The sequence below is a fragment of the Bombyx mandarina genome, chromosome A1 (genome assembly GCF_030267445.1).
Source record: "Bombyx mandarina strain Sakado chromosome A1, ASM3026744v2".
Lineage (NCBI taxonomy): Eukaryota > Metazoa > Arthropoda > Insecta > Lepidoptera > Bombycidae > Bombyx > Bombyx mandarina.
Window position 1 is genome coordinate 12,770,535 of NC_143234.1, and position 16,960 is coordinate 12,787,494.

The 16,960-nt window shown below is 40.0% G+C and overlaps 1 protein-coding gene and 1 long non-coding RNA gene across 2 annotated transcripts; one reads left to right on the forward strand and one right to left on the reverse strand.

The window, feature by feature from the left end:
- Positions 1-6,788: 6,788 nt before the first annotated feature.
- On the reverse strand, positions 6,789-11,130 carry LOC149499557 (uncharacterized). Its single transcript, XM_089739240.1, has 2 exons — positions 9,522-11,130; positions 6,789-8,890 (listed from the first exon to the last, which is right to left on the reverse strand). The coding sequence occupies exon 1, from the start codon at positions 11,128-11,130 to the stop codon at positions 10,456-10,458; it is 675 nt and encodes a 224-aa protein (XP_089595366.1). The 3' UTR covers positions 6,789-8,890; positions 9,522-10,455.
- A 4,751-nt stretch (positions 11,131-15,881) lies between these two features.
- LOC149499558 (uncharacterized) lies at positions 15,882-16,294 on the forward strand. Its single transcript, XR_016325579.1, has 2 exons — positions 15,882-16,056; positions 16,157-16,294. It is a non-coding gene; the product is annotated as an uncharacterized LOC149499558 (long non-coding RNA).
- Positions 16,295-16,960: the final 666 nt, after the last annotated feature.

Sequence of the window (16,960 nt, forward strand, 5' to 3'; positions counted from 1 at the left end):
ACCGCGCGGTCTTTTTAAAAATATTAAAATCAATTAAAATTTATGAAAAAATTGAAAAATGAGTATTATTATTATAACTATCACAAAAGCAAACTTTATACCGAAAAAAGGTATTTTCTTTTCGTTTTTGTGCATAACTAACGGGAAAATAATAGTATAAACTTTAGGACAAAGAACGAAAATTTTTTTGTAGAGTCGTGTAATTACTCACGACATAATTTCCTTTTACTGAGCTTTCTAGAAAAATCACATCTCTGCTTACAATGATTTTTCTTGTTTTGGGATCTAAAAGCCTGTATCCTTTGGTTTGTTCACTATATCCAATGAATATCAATTTATTTGTCTTTGAGTCCCACTTCTTAGCTTTTTCTTTAGGAACATGTACCATCACTTCACAGCCAAAAAGTTTCATATGTGTGATATCTGGCTTTTTACCACTCCACATTTCTTCTGGTGTTAAAAAGGCTAAAGCTCTTGTTGGACATCTATTGGTGATGTAAGCTGCAGTTGACACAGCTTCTGCCCAATAATGCTTCTGAAGTTTTGCATTTAAAAGCATACATCTGGCTCTTTCTAACAATGTGCGGTTCATTCTTCCCGCTAAACGATTTTGTTGTGGCGAGTACGGAGTGGAGGTTTGATGTATAATCCCAGATTTCTTAAGAAAACCTTGAAATTCATTGCTCAAGTACTCAGCCCCATTATCTGTGCGGAGAGTTTTTATTGTCAAATCAAGTTGATTTTCAACTAATACTTTAAATTCTTGAAATTTTTGGAATACTTCAGATCTTCTTTTTAATACATATACAAATACTTTCCTTGTAAAATCATCGATGAATGTAAGAAAGTAGCGAGCTCCTCCCAGGGACAGTGTCTCCATTGGACCACAGATATCAGAGTGAATAAGTTCTAGCTTTGCTTGTGCTCTGGAACCTTCTGAAGGGAATGGAAATCTTGTCTGCTTCCCTTCCAAACATGAGATACATATCACTTTGTCTGTATTTTCTAATTTGACTCCTGCACTTTATAATAGTTTATTTAAATCTTCAAAATTTAAATGTGCCATTCTCTGATGCCATAAATAAAAATCATTCTCTGTTGAAGCTGATGTGTATGCTGGAACACTGTGTGTAACTAGCCTGTACATATTATTTATCATTTTAGCAGCTTACAGTACCGGCAGAAGGCTTGGGGTGGTCCTTGATTTGAAGGGATGAATGTTTTTTGCGGATTAGCCCTATACTCCGGTCTGGATGTACTAAAATTTGGTTTGTTTCTATTAAAATTACCAAATTTCTGTTCGGGCTGTGGACGTCTATAAAGTGTCTGCTGATTCTTTTCTAATGGCTTCATTTAGGATCTTGGGGGACCTGCACCTCACAATATTAGATATTCTAGGGTGTAATCCCATGAGAAAATGATGGAGGACAAGGTCTTCCATAGCCATAGTGCGTCTGGGTAATTCTTTACTTTTTGCGTTAGCTAAGGAGATTTCAGTGAGTAGTTGTGAAATGTGGGTTTCCACCTTTAAGGCATATTGGTTAACATTTTCTTGCGGATCCTGCCTGATCTCTTGGAGCTCTGTTAGAAGATGAGATTAGTACTTTCTCTCACTGAACTGATTTTTTAGAAATTCTTTTAACTGCTCCCAGGTTGAAAATTCTTTGATAGAGCAGGCAATTTCCGTTTTGCCGTTCAATTGACTGAGGATATATTTGAATAAAATCGATTTCTGGGCTTCGGATGCGAGCTCTCATACTCGCATCCGAAGCCCCGCTCATTTTCGCAGTTTACCAAAAATGAGTTTAAGGTTTCACGGCTACCGTCATATGCTTTGATGAATTTGAATATTGTGTTTAACTCCATTGTAATTGGTTGCACAGAAGTTGATCTTGTTACCCTCGGTGACTTTACAGGTTCGGGAGATGGAGGCAGTTCTGGGATGTCTATATATAATATGTTATCTTCGGATTTTGATGTTGTGGTACCCTTAACCATTACGGTGAAACAAATTGATACGATGATATTCAAAAATAATAATGAAGAGTGTCATTAAGATCTAGAACTACGATTAACGTTACTTTAATTTAATAGGATATAATTAGGACACAGATAATTTCAACATCAAATATAAAATGGTTTTAGTTGTCTATCCAGGATCTCTAACTTAATTATTAATTGGCTATGACCAAAGACTTACAGGTAAAAGATAACGCAGCTCAAAACTGCAACTCGATATATTCCGGAGCGATAAGGCGACGTCTAGACGTGGATGTGGTATTTTAATGTTTCTTATTTTAAGGTGGATATTAAAATTTCTGCATTACGATTTACTCATCTTGAATTTGAATGTCCAGATGAATTATATGGTCTTCTTCTTCACTTTTCACCGGGAACGGCACAGTTTATAATGTTTTAGTTTTAATGATTTTAGGATCCGCGAACTGGCGATTTTCGCATCTCACCGCTGCCATCAATTTGTTATGGGATTTTTTTTTCTTTTTGGTCGTTTTAAAAAAGGAAACTTTTAGGATACGGACTATTTATTTGAATTATACAATATGGAATGATAACTTTTAGAGCAATCCCGGCAGCCACACCCGTACTCTAAGACAGTTCGCTCTCTACTGACTGTTCTCCGGTCTCCTCTAAATTCTCTACCTCGGACCGTCTAGTCAGCGGTTCGAGGGTATCAGCATTTAGGGTTCAGTACATATATATAACATTACACTTAGACATGTTGCCGGACTTACTTGTTAACGACGTGGGTGTTTGTGAGGATGCTATCGCAGCACCGGACCCTTCAGGGGGTGCACCTGAGCCACCTCTCGCATACGATGTCATAAGGGATGCAACGAGTTGCCGATTCACTTCCGCCTGAGTTTTCGTGAAGGCGGCAAGGAATGAAGTCAACTGGTCCCCAGACATAAGGTCTTACGGCTTCATCTTCCGAGCTGGACTGGTTATCACTCATGTTAGCACAACAATCATTATATACAAAACAATCAGTCTTCTGGTTCCCAAAAGTATCAATACAAATTAATCTAGAATAATTCTCACTGATGTCTTTGGTCATCTGTGTACTTATTTACTTAAGATGGAAATTATAAAAGCAATTTCTTTTCGTCATTAATCACAACCTCTGCTTGCATTTAAAACAGAGTATGTTCGTTTTATTGTCCTTGTAGAATTTAACGTCCGTACGTTGTATATCCAGGCTAGTGGTTGTAGCCATCGTAACGTACAGAATCTGGGAGCCTCGGTTTTTTGGCTAGAGTTAGGGTTTTGGATTAGCGCCTTTTTCAATAACTGACTTTATAGTTCTATTTGAACTGACCTTCCTTTTTGCGTCAATTCAACCGCCAATCTTTGTCTAATATTTTTTAGGCTCTTTTTGTTGCATTTCCTTTTATAGAGAAGCCAAGCATTGTTAACTGCTATATCTAACATTTGGCCAAAAATGTTTATGTACCAACGTCGGCTTTTGAAAGATATTCTATAAAGAGTTATCAACATGTCGCACAGGTCGACTCCTCCCACATGTTGATTATAATATCGAACTAACTGTTGATATGGGACACCCACTTTCGTTTTCTGTTCTTTACTCTATCTCTTGATTTCATGAACTGGCTAAGAATATGCATAAGAATTGTAAAATTTTTGAAATTTGACCTTTGCAAATAATAGGACACAGACTGCGGACAGAAACCATAAGAAGCGGCAGTTCTGCTGTAAAGAAAGGAAGCACAGTACCTTATGTAGTCCTTACTGCAGGCTCGTACCGATACGCGAGGATGAAATTCAATCAGGGAGGATGAAAAATTATCGAGCCACGTTCGTGATTTTCGCACTCCCGAGGCGTCACGTTTCCAATCAGTGAATGAAGACGCGCTCTGAACACAAATGCTGGGACCCGAAAGATGGTGAACTATGCCTGGTCAGCGGAAACCATGATGGAGGACCGTAGCGATTCTGACGTGCAAATCGATCGTCGGAACTGGGTATAGGGGCGAAAGACTAATCGAACCATCTAGTAGCTGGTTCCGTCCGAAGTTTCCCTCAGGATAGCTGGCGTCGATATAAAATTTTAAAACAGTCTCATCCGGTAAAGCGAATGATTGGGGCCGAAACGACCTCACCTATTCTCAAACTTTAAATGGGTGAGAACTCCGGCTTACTCGAACGATGAAGCCGGAGATCTGATGACGGTGCCAAGTGGGCCAATTTTGGTAAGCAGAATTAGCGCTGTAGGATGAACCAAACGTCAACGCCTCATTACCCACAGTCGAATGGTAAAAGTGAAAGAACAGTACGGAGTGTGAAAAATCTGCTTAAAAAATGTGTAGATGAAAAAACGTCGGGGGTCCCGATTAGGTGGCGCACCGCCTATACATGGGGGTGGTGCGGTCGATGGCACTATACGGCGCTCCCGTATGGAACGGCCTGACCCGCGAGAACGTCGCCGCGATCGCGGTCAGGGCGATCCGAGGATACCGCACCGTCTCCTTCGAGGCGGCGTGCTTGCTCGCAGGGGCGCCATCGTTTTTTTTTCTGGTCGCAGGTCGAACCTCCTACGAGGTCCCCGCGCATTTGTATAACATGCCTGTGTCTAAGGGTGCCCCTGGTATGCTGATGTTACATGAGGCCCAGTCGCGTCACTCCCCAAAAGTTGGTCTATGGGTCGAGAGACACGGGGCCGAGTCGCACCACTTCTAGACACGTCACTACCGGTAGACAACCGGTGAACAGGAGACTCTGTGAGGAGGATCTCAGGGCGCCACCACTTACCGCTCTGGGAGACTCACACCAATAAATAAAAACAATTATAATATAACAATGTTGTGTTTATTCTACACAAATAACACGGTTAAGATTATTATAATACAAAGTTCTAATTAGTGGTCAGGTACAATGTTACAGGTGTATTGGTAGGTATACCGAAAACACGAGAAAGTTATACAACTAAAATTAATTTAAAATTAAATAACAAGAAACAATGGAGATTTCACCGATTTAGTTAAAAAAGACGATAAAGGGTTCACCAGATCGCTTCCCAGCAACTGGGGTTACTGGATCCGAGCAAGGCTGTGAATGCAGATGTGTTCTTAGTCTACCGTAGTCAAGTACTCTTTCTTGGATCGCCTTGCCAGAGCACCTCGCTTCCGGCAGCGTCCACACAGAAAGGTACTGCGGGATCTTGAAGGTGATCTGAAGGTCACTCTCCGCACCCTAACTGTTGTACATATTATGTACCAGTTACTAGGACCTATACGATAAGACATAGTGATGTTAGCTTCTATTTAATTACAGTTTGTGGACACAGTGTGGAGAATAAATTATAAAACACTTACCATGGTTTTAATACACGACACCAAGGAACTATTAAATTGACTTAGGCAAATGCTCAAGAATACTTTCACCGCAACTCGAGAGATGTTGATAGAAAAAGGACTTGGACAAAGTGACTTGTCCTTTTATAGTAATAGTCTGACGGTTCTCGAAGATTCTGCATGTTAGTGCTGGGCTAATCTCGTCTTCGAACTATAGACAAGATTGCACAGTCACAACATGCAGCGTCGAGTGAGTGAACTCATTAGTGTATTAAAATTATTTTATTTCCCCACACTGCGCCACGTATACGCTAGATGGCGTTAATTTAAAAAAAAAAACTAAAATATTTTTTCCAGCGTTACAAGGGGCGCGCGGGGTATGTGAGACTCAACGATCTGCATGGTGTTATGAGCAGACCGCGGGCTCAAGGGTTTTAGGGCCCACCCATTAAACGACTCCCCTGCACTCTTACACCCGACGTCCGATCCCCTCCGAAGCCAGAACCCGGATGACGCCCAGCCGACGCGACGGAGCCTTCGAGGCGAATCGAAGGCTCTGAAACGTCGGCCGTCTCGGTACGGCAGCCTGTCAGGCCGCCCAGACGGTGCCGCTGGTTTCCTGGAATACCCCGCTGGACCAGAACCAGCCTGCCGGGTCGAGACGCGATACAACGCCAACCGGTCGCTCTTTCGTAAATCCTCGGCAGCGCGCTAGAGTGCTGGTAGCGCGCCGCGCGGCCTCTACCCCCTCAGGTTGGCCGGGGTGCCACCCTGAGACCTGGAGGCGGAGGCATTCGCTCGTGCTGATTATAGGTGGCGTAGCGACCTCCGCTTTAGGGGGGAAGAGCGCCCTGGCAAAGGTATAGTGAGAGCGCGGAGGCTCCAATCTCGGCGGTCCGTGTCTGAGGCGTGGTCTCGTCGTTTGGCGAACTCGTCGGCCGGCCGCGACCCCGGATGCCTCACCTTCCGACTGACAATGTTGACCGGCCATGGGTGTTTGGCCGGTACCTTTTCGCGCGTGTTCCATAATTTTGTGAAATAATAGTAGTAATGATATTACGTATTAATTTTTATGTATTTTATGTTCGGTTACTTCGATTTAATGCGTATTAAATGTGGGATGGGGTGTCCAGCAGAAATAAAAAGAATATTTATCTTAAACCACTTTTAGTTTTATTTCAAACATAAGCCAAAAACTCCCGTCTTAACCGAATCCACCATCGTTCCCCAAAAAAAAAACATAACCCTCCCGTGAATCAATCAGCAAGCTTAATTTTCCATTCATACTGTCTCTCTCACACATCACTTTCATACCACATTCCTATCTCTTTCATACAATCATTCGTTCCATTTCTCGCATCCTACATTCGGCCATACTGACAAAATGACTGTCCTCAGTCATACATCAATAATTTTTTCTGACACTACATCATTATATCCTCAATCATACATCAATCATTTTTACTGATACTACATCATTATTACAAAATAGTCTATTACATAATATAGAGCACCTTACATTACACCCTAATTAAATATCCAGTAAAAAGAACACAAATATAATGTTATGAGTTACATATAATCAGATTAATCTAATCTCTAAATATAACCAAACATCCTTGTAGGTAGGATATGATAACTTAAGTACTACCCTTACACTTTATGTATAATGCGAGAGAAAAAAAAAATACACTGAATACACAGAACATCAGTTTCATAAAAAAAAATTAAAATATTACACTAAGTAAATAAAACAAATTAATACACAAAACCTATCAATAAGTAAGCATCGACAAAAGATCAGTCAGGTAAGTACAGGCCACTGTTTCATATAATCTGCAGCAGACAAAGTATTATTAGGTCCCTCAGTATTAGCACTTACCTTCTGTACTTCATAGCGGTCATTGCCCTTGACACCTGTGACACGATAAGGTCCTAAAAACTTTGGCTTTAGCTTCATGGCTGTGCCATACTGCGTCCTCTTTATAGCCACCAAATCTCCTATGCTGTACTTAGTGCTGTCTTTTCTCTTCCTGTTGTAACTTCTTCTATTTTCCTCCTGTATGAGTTGAATTTGCTCCTTGGCCTTTTGGCGTAAATGCTCTCTTCCTTCTATGAATAAATCTCTCTCTTCTTGCATAAGTAGGTTGTGAATCTCTACATTTTCTTTAATATTCATTCTTTTTCCTACCATCAGCTCGAAAGGTGTACAGTTTACACTTCTTTGGAATGTACTATTAAGACATTGTTGAACTCTACTCACATGACGATACCATAGATCAGGTTGTTCAATACACAACTTTGTGAGAACAGATATTATAATTGTGTGAATCCTTTCAACTTGACCATTTCCTCTTGGGATACCTGTGGTGATCTTAACATGTTATATACCTTCTTCCTCACAGTATTGTTTAAATTCATGACTAGTAAATGCTGTACCACGATCACTGATAATTCTACATGGATTTCCAAAATTTTGCTGGTGTATCCTTAGTTTGTCCAATACCTCCTTGCTTGTGGTGCTCTTTGTAGGGAAAATCCAGACAAACTTAGAAAATGCATCAACAATAGTTAACAGGTAATTATACTGCTTCTTTGTTTCCGTCATAGGTCCCACGTGATCTATATGAATGGTATGTAGAGGTGAGTCTTCTTTCTCTATCGGGTGTAAAAATCCTTCTTGCTTTCCCTCTTTCCTTGAAGCTAAAATGCATGGTATGCAAGTTACAATAAAGTCTTCAATACACTTTGCTAAATCTTTGATATAATAATCTTTATTTATTAAATCCATCATTTTCTTTTTACCAAAATGACCAATGCCATGTACTTTTCTTATCACTTCGTTTTGCATTGCCTTGGGAACAACTAGTAGCCTTAGTGACGTTTTATACAATAATCCATTTTCATAGAAATAGTCTGAGTATGTTCTACTCTTAAGTACCTCGATTATAGCCCTCAGTCCTTCATCATTTTCTTGGGCCATTCTTATCTGGTCATGCATTTGTCTTGTGACCGTTCCTACATAAGGTGGGTTTCGGCTTAAGGCATCTACGTGCCTCATTCTGGATCCTGACCTGTGCTCTACTGTATAGTCATACTCTTGTAGAAGTAAAGCCCATCGAGCAACTCTTGTGACTAAATCTTTCTTGCGTAGAGTCATCTCAAATGCAGCACAGTCTGTGACAATCTTAAATGGAATGCCCAATAAATATTTTCGAAACTTCTTCACACCTTCAATAACTGCTAGAGCCTCCAGCTCATAACTGGAATACTTTTTCTCACTTTCAGTAGTCTTGCAACTTGAGTAGTAAACTGGATGTAACTCTCCATCATCAGGGCTTCTTTGCATGAGAATAGCAGAATAGGCATGTTTTGATGCATCCGTGTGTAACTCCGTGAGTAAGTCTGGATGATAAATCTTTAATACTGGTTTTTCACAAAGTCTTTGTTTCAAAATGTTAAATGCTCCTCTTTCAACTTCAGTGAACTGAAATGTTTGGTTCTTCTTTAGTAGGTTTGTTAATGGTGTAGCGATAAGCGCATAGTCTTTGATGTACTTCCTGAAATAAGAAGTAAGTCCTATAAAAGAATGTAATTGTTTCAATGTTTTAGGTACAGGAAAGTTCATGACTGCGTCGACTTTATCAGATATTGGACTCACAGTGCCATTTTCAATTTTATGACCTAAATAATCTACCCTCTTAGTCAACAATTCACATTTTTTCCAATTAATTTCTAGCCCATATTCACTGGCAACGTTAAGCACCTCTTTCAACCTTTCCACTCCCTGTGTGTAGGCTTCTGACATTATTAGGATATCATCAATAAAAATTAATAAATAACCCTTTGCTATTAAATCTCTAAACACGATATTAATAAATCGTGTGAAATACTTGGGACAAATCGACAACCCAAATGGAGCTTTCAAGAACTCGAATTGCCCTGCTTCACTTACACTTATATGAAAAAAAGCATTCTTTAGATCAAGTTTACTAAACACTTTTGAATGAGACAATTTATCAATATGATCTTCTATGACAGGTAAGGGGAACTCATCTTTCACCATCTTTGCATTAAGCTTTCTGTAATCTATACAAATTCTTGTAGTTCCATCTTTTTTCTTGACTAGCACTAGTGGACTGGCATATTCCGAAAAACTAGGTCTAATAATACCATCATCAAGCCACTCACCTATTTGCTTATCAACTTCTTTTTCCTCAAACATAGAGAGACGTCTCGGACGTTGCGCTATAGGGATTTCGTCGTTCAAAATAATCTTCATTTCCATTGGAGACTTCTTCACTTTTCTCGGAACATAACCACTCACCAATTGCTGCACTTCGTCTTGTATCCGAGGATCTGTAACCAGATACTGAGGACATCCTACTTCGTTCGCTACAGCACACAAATGATTTAAACACATATCATGCGATTGAGGTAAAACCGTGACTGAACCCTTGTCGATAACTACTATAGCTTTACACAAAAACTCTTGGCCTAATATTATATCGTATGGCATAATCTCATAGGGAACAATATGAAACACTGTTTCGAAGCATTGTTTATCAAGTTCAAAAGTCGTAACAAACCTCCCAAGTGATTTAACCTGCTTGCCACCTAGGCCTGTAAACATCATATCGTCTTTTCCAAATTGTCCGATTCCCAGTTCGAAAAATAGTCCTACGGACACTAAATTTAAGTCACTGCCGCTATCAATTAAACTGGTAACGTTTTTACCGCAAATTAACACATTTTTCAACGATCTCTTCTGGTTTTGCTGTCCGTCATTGTTTTTGTTTACGTCCGAGTCTGAATCGGAATTGACAGGCTTGACAGCTGCCAAGACATCTTTGCTGGAAGATGGCCGCACGTAGTCGCTCTGCGATTGGCCGTCGCCCCCGCCATCTTGACACGAACACTCCGCAGATTGTCTCTGCGCACAGAACTGCTTTGCCGACGCCGGTTTACCGAATCCTCCACTCGCGGCGCCACTAGACTCGTACTGTTTTGCCGACACTCGATTTGTTGCAGACTTCACGTTGTCAATGCTCTTCTTACAATGTGATGCAATATGTCCGAATTCATTACATCGGAAGCATTTTAGTCCTTTTTCACGATCTGGACACTACGCAGATGTATGATTCATTTTCCCACAGCTAAAACAACGCACCGCCACCGCTGGACGACCTTGCTTTCTATAACGACTTGCTTCGCCGCTGCTGGAACTTGAACTGGTTTTGGTATATTCTTTCTTGATGCTAGTCTTAAATGTTTCGTATAACTTTAGTTTTTCTTTCAGTTCAGGGTAAGTCGTAACGCCGTATAGCATGATCTTGTTAGTCTCGCGATCGAATATGCCTTCTATAATATATTGAATAGCCACATAGTCGGCTAACCTTGCTCGCTTGCCCAGTGCCTTCATTTCGAGCATGTAATCGTAACAACTTTCGTCCTTGCGTTTTTTCCGTTCACTCATCATTTCGTGGATTTCTTTAGTATTGATAACATCTGGAAACTCTTTGAATAATGCCGCTTTCAAATCATCGTAGCTCTTAAAGGTTTTCTCAGTACGGAGCCACGCCGCTGCAGTAGAAGTCAAAGTTCGCCTGGCGATAAGTAGCTGCTGGATTGGAGTTAAATCGAAAATCTCTGTGTTATCCTCCACTTCTTGTGCCCAGTTTGTCGCTGTGTAGGACGCATCGTTACCGGAAAACTTCGGAATCGCCTCTTCTACGTACATCAAACTCTGATTGGAAACCAGTGGTGCGTCTTCGTCGTATCTCTGTCGATCTTTAGGCATGTTTTCGTCGTAATCTTATTGTTTGAAGCGGATGAATCAGTCGGTCGAAACGGATATCGTCGTAGTCGTCGTGTCGTCGTAATTAAATTTTCCGTCCTCCGGTATGATTCAAATATGGTCGCTCCCACGTGTCGTCTTTAGTCTTCCTCGTCGTATCTTTAGAATCTGCTGGTTCACATAAATTTCTGCACCATCCCGGACGAGCCCCCAAAATGTGGGATGGGGGTGTCCAGCAGAAATAAAAAGAATATTTATCTTAAACCACTTTTAGTTTTATTTCAAACATAAGCCAAAAACTCCCGTCTTAACCGAATCCACCATCGTTCCCCAAAAAAAAACATAACCCTCCCGTGAACCAATCAGCAAGCTTAATTTTCCATTCATACTGTCTCTCTCACACAACACTTTCATACCACATTCCTATCTCTTTCATACAATCATTCGTTCCATTTCTCGCATCCTACATAAATGTTAAAAACTACGCACCGCTGTCATCATGTAAGTGAAACACACGCAAATTGGTTCAATATTGATTTATTTTAAAGATACCTTCACTTACAGTTAGTTATATTGAATGCATGAGTTACGTCATTATAAATATACTACCAGAAACACCAACAATTTCACTTATTTTCGTACAAATTCAACAGAGACACGTAGCGCGCGCGGTAGTTTAGCCATTACATTTTCTTCTCAAGTCGATGTCGCCATGCGTCGGTAGGCAAAGTGTCGGTAGGGATGGGACAGGATTTGCAAAAAACAAATTATGCTGCTATCTTCCGAAACCAAAAAGTAACAGTTGGAAATCAGCGCCACCACTATCTTTTTGTCGTTGTCTACGACTTAACTAAACGAACCTCTGCCTCTTTTCTTTAGTTCCTTGTCACTTAACAGGCCATTGGTGCATCATTTCAGTCTATTTTGTCGTATGGTTCCGAGATTCAGTAATCCTTGGTGTTCACGTAGATACCAACCAGATCAAATCGAGCGTCGTGAAATAATTATCGAAATAAACAGCACATCATGGAGTCTGAGTTGTTTTATTAATACCATTTTGGCACCCAATGTCATCTAAGTGTCATCGTCATCGTACTGTTATAGCTTCCCGTTGCACTCCTTCTTGCTAACTATGCACTCTGTCCCGCTACCTCAACACCCTTCATAATACGCCTATATGGGGCTCACGTCAGTGAGTCAGTCTCCTTCATCTTCTCGTCCAAGACGGTCGTCCTAAATCATATAAAGTATTTTTTTTAAAAAGCTAAATATCCTGTGGCTCATAACATTTTAGTGGCAGCGTAAAGGGATTTTGAAAGTCCTTGGTACGTCTCAATATCCAGTGGATCCTAAAACTCAGTGAATCATAGAATTGATACGTGTGATAGTGAACTCCACCGTTTCTACTGTGTACACGCAATAATTTGTGCATTTGTGTTGTGCTCGTCGATCCCTGAAAGCCCACTGCTGCGCATTCTGCTTGACTGCTGTAGCCGGCATCACAGTATCATACCCACTGTCACTGACAACTACTCCTACGTGCCGCGACCGGTATCCGACGAAACAGAAATACAACTCACGGACCGCCTCATCGCCAAGTTCCGAGAATAAACGCCTTTATCGTGCTGTCTGCATTTCTGTGAGCTTTTTATCAATTTATTACATTGTTTTCGTTATTGCTATATTAGATACCAGTTCAAACTTTTGTATTGTATTTTCGTTTATTAACCGTGTCCACTAGTTAATTTTATAATCCGATAGATAGATTTATAAGAATTTATAATTCGTCTTGTATCGTATAAGAAAATGGCGGAAAGTTCTCAGAGTCCAAAATACGAAAAAACCGATTTTGCAGTAACAGACACGGTGGAGGAGGGCCAAGGGCGCCAAGGCCATCTTCTTCCCCCACAAACGCGATCTGTCGCAAAAAAGAGAGCCGTGATGATTCAAAAGCCCGAAATCAATCTCTCAACTTTGCTCAAATTTATAAAACCATACGATGGCTGTAGAGAAACGCTAAACTCATTTCTTGTGAACTGTAACAACGTTTACGAGCTAGCGTCTGATATACAAAAAGATATACTCTTTAAGTACATACTTTGCCAATTACAGGGCAAAGCGGAACTGGTGGTGGGACCTTTCGTGAGTCCGCGCGGGTGGGTACCACCACCCTGCCTATTTCTGCCGTGAAGCAGTAATGCGTTTCGGTCTGAAGGGTAGGGCAGCCGTTGTAACTATACTGAGATCTTAGGACTTATATCTCAAGGTGGGTGACGCATTTACGATGTAGATGTCTATGGGCGTCAGTAACCACTTAACACCAGGTGAGCTGTGAGCTCGTTCGCCCATTTAAGCAATACTACCGAGATATCTATCTCTCATGGTCACAAAAGTAAGGAAATGGTAGGGCGGACAGCGGCCATGGAAGAATTAGCCCTGCATCATTTCCAAATGGGCATCATATCTCGCATTTCTAACATCGATAGATGTAAAAATGCAAAAACACTTAATCCCTATCCAGGCAGGCTTGTCCATCCGGCTTCCAAAATCCACGACAGTACAAACCGAAGCTAGGCAACCAAGGCAAGGCTAGGCACACAACCCATACGACATCTCAACCCATCGACGCCGACTTAATACTTACTTCGGTCGTAACTCTAACGACACAAATCCCATTGCCCCCTTCTGCAGATACTGCAAAACCCCGGGGCACACCCTCGAACAATGTCGGCAGAGAGAGTTTAACAACAACGGCTTCAACAACTTTAACCACCATCAAACTCGGACGCCCCACCCAGTACATTTTACCTCTGACCAGATACCAGCGAATGAACAAAACGAGTACATAAATCAGGCTAGTGATGGGATTGACACAGTCGATAGCAATCCAAAAAACGAGTAACCGTCTCGCCCCGGTGTCGTACGGTACCAAATAATATAAAAACCGACATCAAAAAACTTAACCCTACACCCAAGGCAGCTCCGCTACAAGGAAGCTACGCCTCAATCTTAAATAAATAAATAAAATAAAAATTAAAAAAACCTTTTATTTCATGCTTTTCATACAAAAAAATTACACTCTCAATATGCATGCAAAATTATTCACATTTTAAAGGGGATGGCCCATTTTAGGCCCAAAGCGGACAATAGATTATAGAAAAAATACTTAGTGCATTAATTTTGTCATAAATAAATATGCATTTACTTTCTTGCAAATAAGCGCCACTACAGTTTACAATAAGTAGCTTAAAAAAAGTAACTCTATTGAAAAAGCAAGGACTTTTATTTTTGCGGGAAAAATATTGCCAGCTTCAAAACCTTTTACGTATGAAGTAAATATTTTGAGTATATAAATAAAACATATAAATAAATCATTTTAAGTATTATCATTAATCAATCGATTTTAATGGATTTTATCCACATAAAATAACATCAAAGACATACCCATTGGACTTTAACTTGTAACTATACTTGAGACCTTAGAACTTATATCTCAAGGTGGGTGGCGCATTTACGTTGTAGATGTATGTGGGCTCGAGTAACCACTTAGCAACACCAGGATGGCTGTGAGCTCGTCCACCCATCTAAGCAATAAAAAAAACTTTACTAGTATTGTTATTTAAATATGTACAACAAAAACAAAAACATAAAAAATAATGTGTACTCGTAAAAAAAAGATTAAGATATAAATCAATTATCGGTTATTTAAAAAAATAATCGATATTTGAATTTCATGTCATTATTTTGCTTTATACTGTCAACACTGAATTTAATCTGACTGACTGACACTTCGCTTGCTGCTTGTGGTGTTGTGCTTGCGTACAAAATGGATGTGTTTTGATTTTTCTTCGATTTATTTTACTTTTATCAATAACGTTTCATACTACGACTAAAAAACATTGTGTGAATTGTGGTTTTACCCTGACCGAGATTTAAAACCGTGTATATGCTCTCCTTTGCTATTTTTAGATGATACTAATTGTGTATGAAGATGAAGAAAATATAGATATTTAAAGAATTAAGTGTGTTTTTATACCCTATTGGATTTTATATTATATTATTATATTATATTAGATATAATATAGCATCTTAAACATTAAGAAAAGAAAAGTTCTTGAAGTATCTCGCAATCCGACACTTATTTATATAGAAAATTAACCTCAAAACGAGTTTTTATTTTTATTATATTTTTTATAATAGTGGCGTCAATTTCAATATATTTTTTAGATATCCAATACATTTAAGAATTTGAATCAGTACATTTTTATAGTAATATTTGATGTCCATCTTGGGCCTAGCACACTATGGAGAGTGGGCAATCCCCTTTATTATCCAATATTCATGCTTTTAAAGAGAAAAACTATAGAAATAATTTTTAATTGAATCTTGATTATTTAGATGTTTTGAGTGATAAGAAGTATAATGAATTGTATTGTTATTTTAAAAAAGAAATTGGTTAAAAATTAAATTATTAGATTTGGAATTAATTTTTACATTGGATAGAATACTGAGGCTGGTTTTAGAGTCGCGCTGACTACACGCTGACGCTCGGCGCTGACAGCCAGACTGTATGCCCGTCTAGGAAGCGTTTTAGACTAACGCGTAGCTATGAGCGCGGACAGTGGTGCGCGCTGACAGCTCAGCGGCCGTACGCGCCGCGCGTCGCGCGTCGGCGCCGACCGTCGCACGCGCGCCTCTGACTTCAGTGAGCGTTCTACTGTCGAACCAACCGGACGCCGTCAGCGTGTACAATTATGGCGAATCGCGATGTAGAAACAAGTCGAGTAATCGACGAAGTACGCCTGCGAAAGAATTTGTGGGATGCATCCCATCCACTGTACAAAACTAAAGACGCACGAAATAAAGGTTGGGAGGATACTGTCGTCGTCCTCTTCGAAAATGTTTCAGAGGAAGAAAAACAACAACTTGGTGAGTGTTTATTTCGTTTTATTAAAAGATAAAATTGTAGATTTATACAATGAGTTGGATTCAGTTCAGACTGATATAGAAAGTCTTGTGGAAATTTCAGATAATGAACACAAGTAAAGAGAGATTTTAGAGAACAGCTAATTCGGCTGCGTGGCTGTTGCGCAGAAGATGCTCAGCGTTGCCTCTGCGGATCAGGATGCCGGGTCGGTGACAGGTTCTAATACTAACACTGGACCTTTTGGTAGGCCAAACATTAAATTACCTACTATAAACTTGCCGATCTTTTCTGGATGCTATCAGGAATGGCTAGAATATCACGACACTTATAAATCCCTTTTACACGACAGCACAACCATTCCCGAAATTCATAAGTTTCATTACTTACGAAATACAAGAGAGAAAAACTTACTTAACATCACTACTTACGAAAAAAGAGAGCGCTTCACATATTATTGAATCTCTAGAGTTCTCAGCTGAAAATTATGACATAGCATGGAATCTGCTATGCGACAGATACAATAACGATCGAATTTTGGACAATAATTACAAACAAGCAATATTCAACATACCACCAATAGTTCAAGAATCTTCCAAGGCTTTAAGAAGCGCAATAGATCCAGTTAATCGAAACTTAAGAACTTTAAAGATGTGACGTCACCATATCGTCACTCACAAACAGTGGTTATACAACTGACGTCAATTGTTTTGTTGTGCCACATATCACCCAGTTGGTACCTACTTCACAAATTAATTGCAATTTCTTTTCCATTGCCTCTCGCATCCACCTCGCGGATCCAACCTCCACGCCGTCTGAGTTGCAGATTTTGCTGAGGGTGGACATCTTTTGGGATGTCCTTCAAAACAATCATATTGTCCTGGGAAAGAACAAGCCAACTCTGATTGA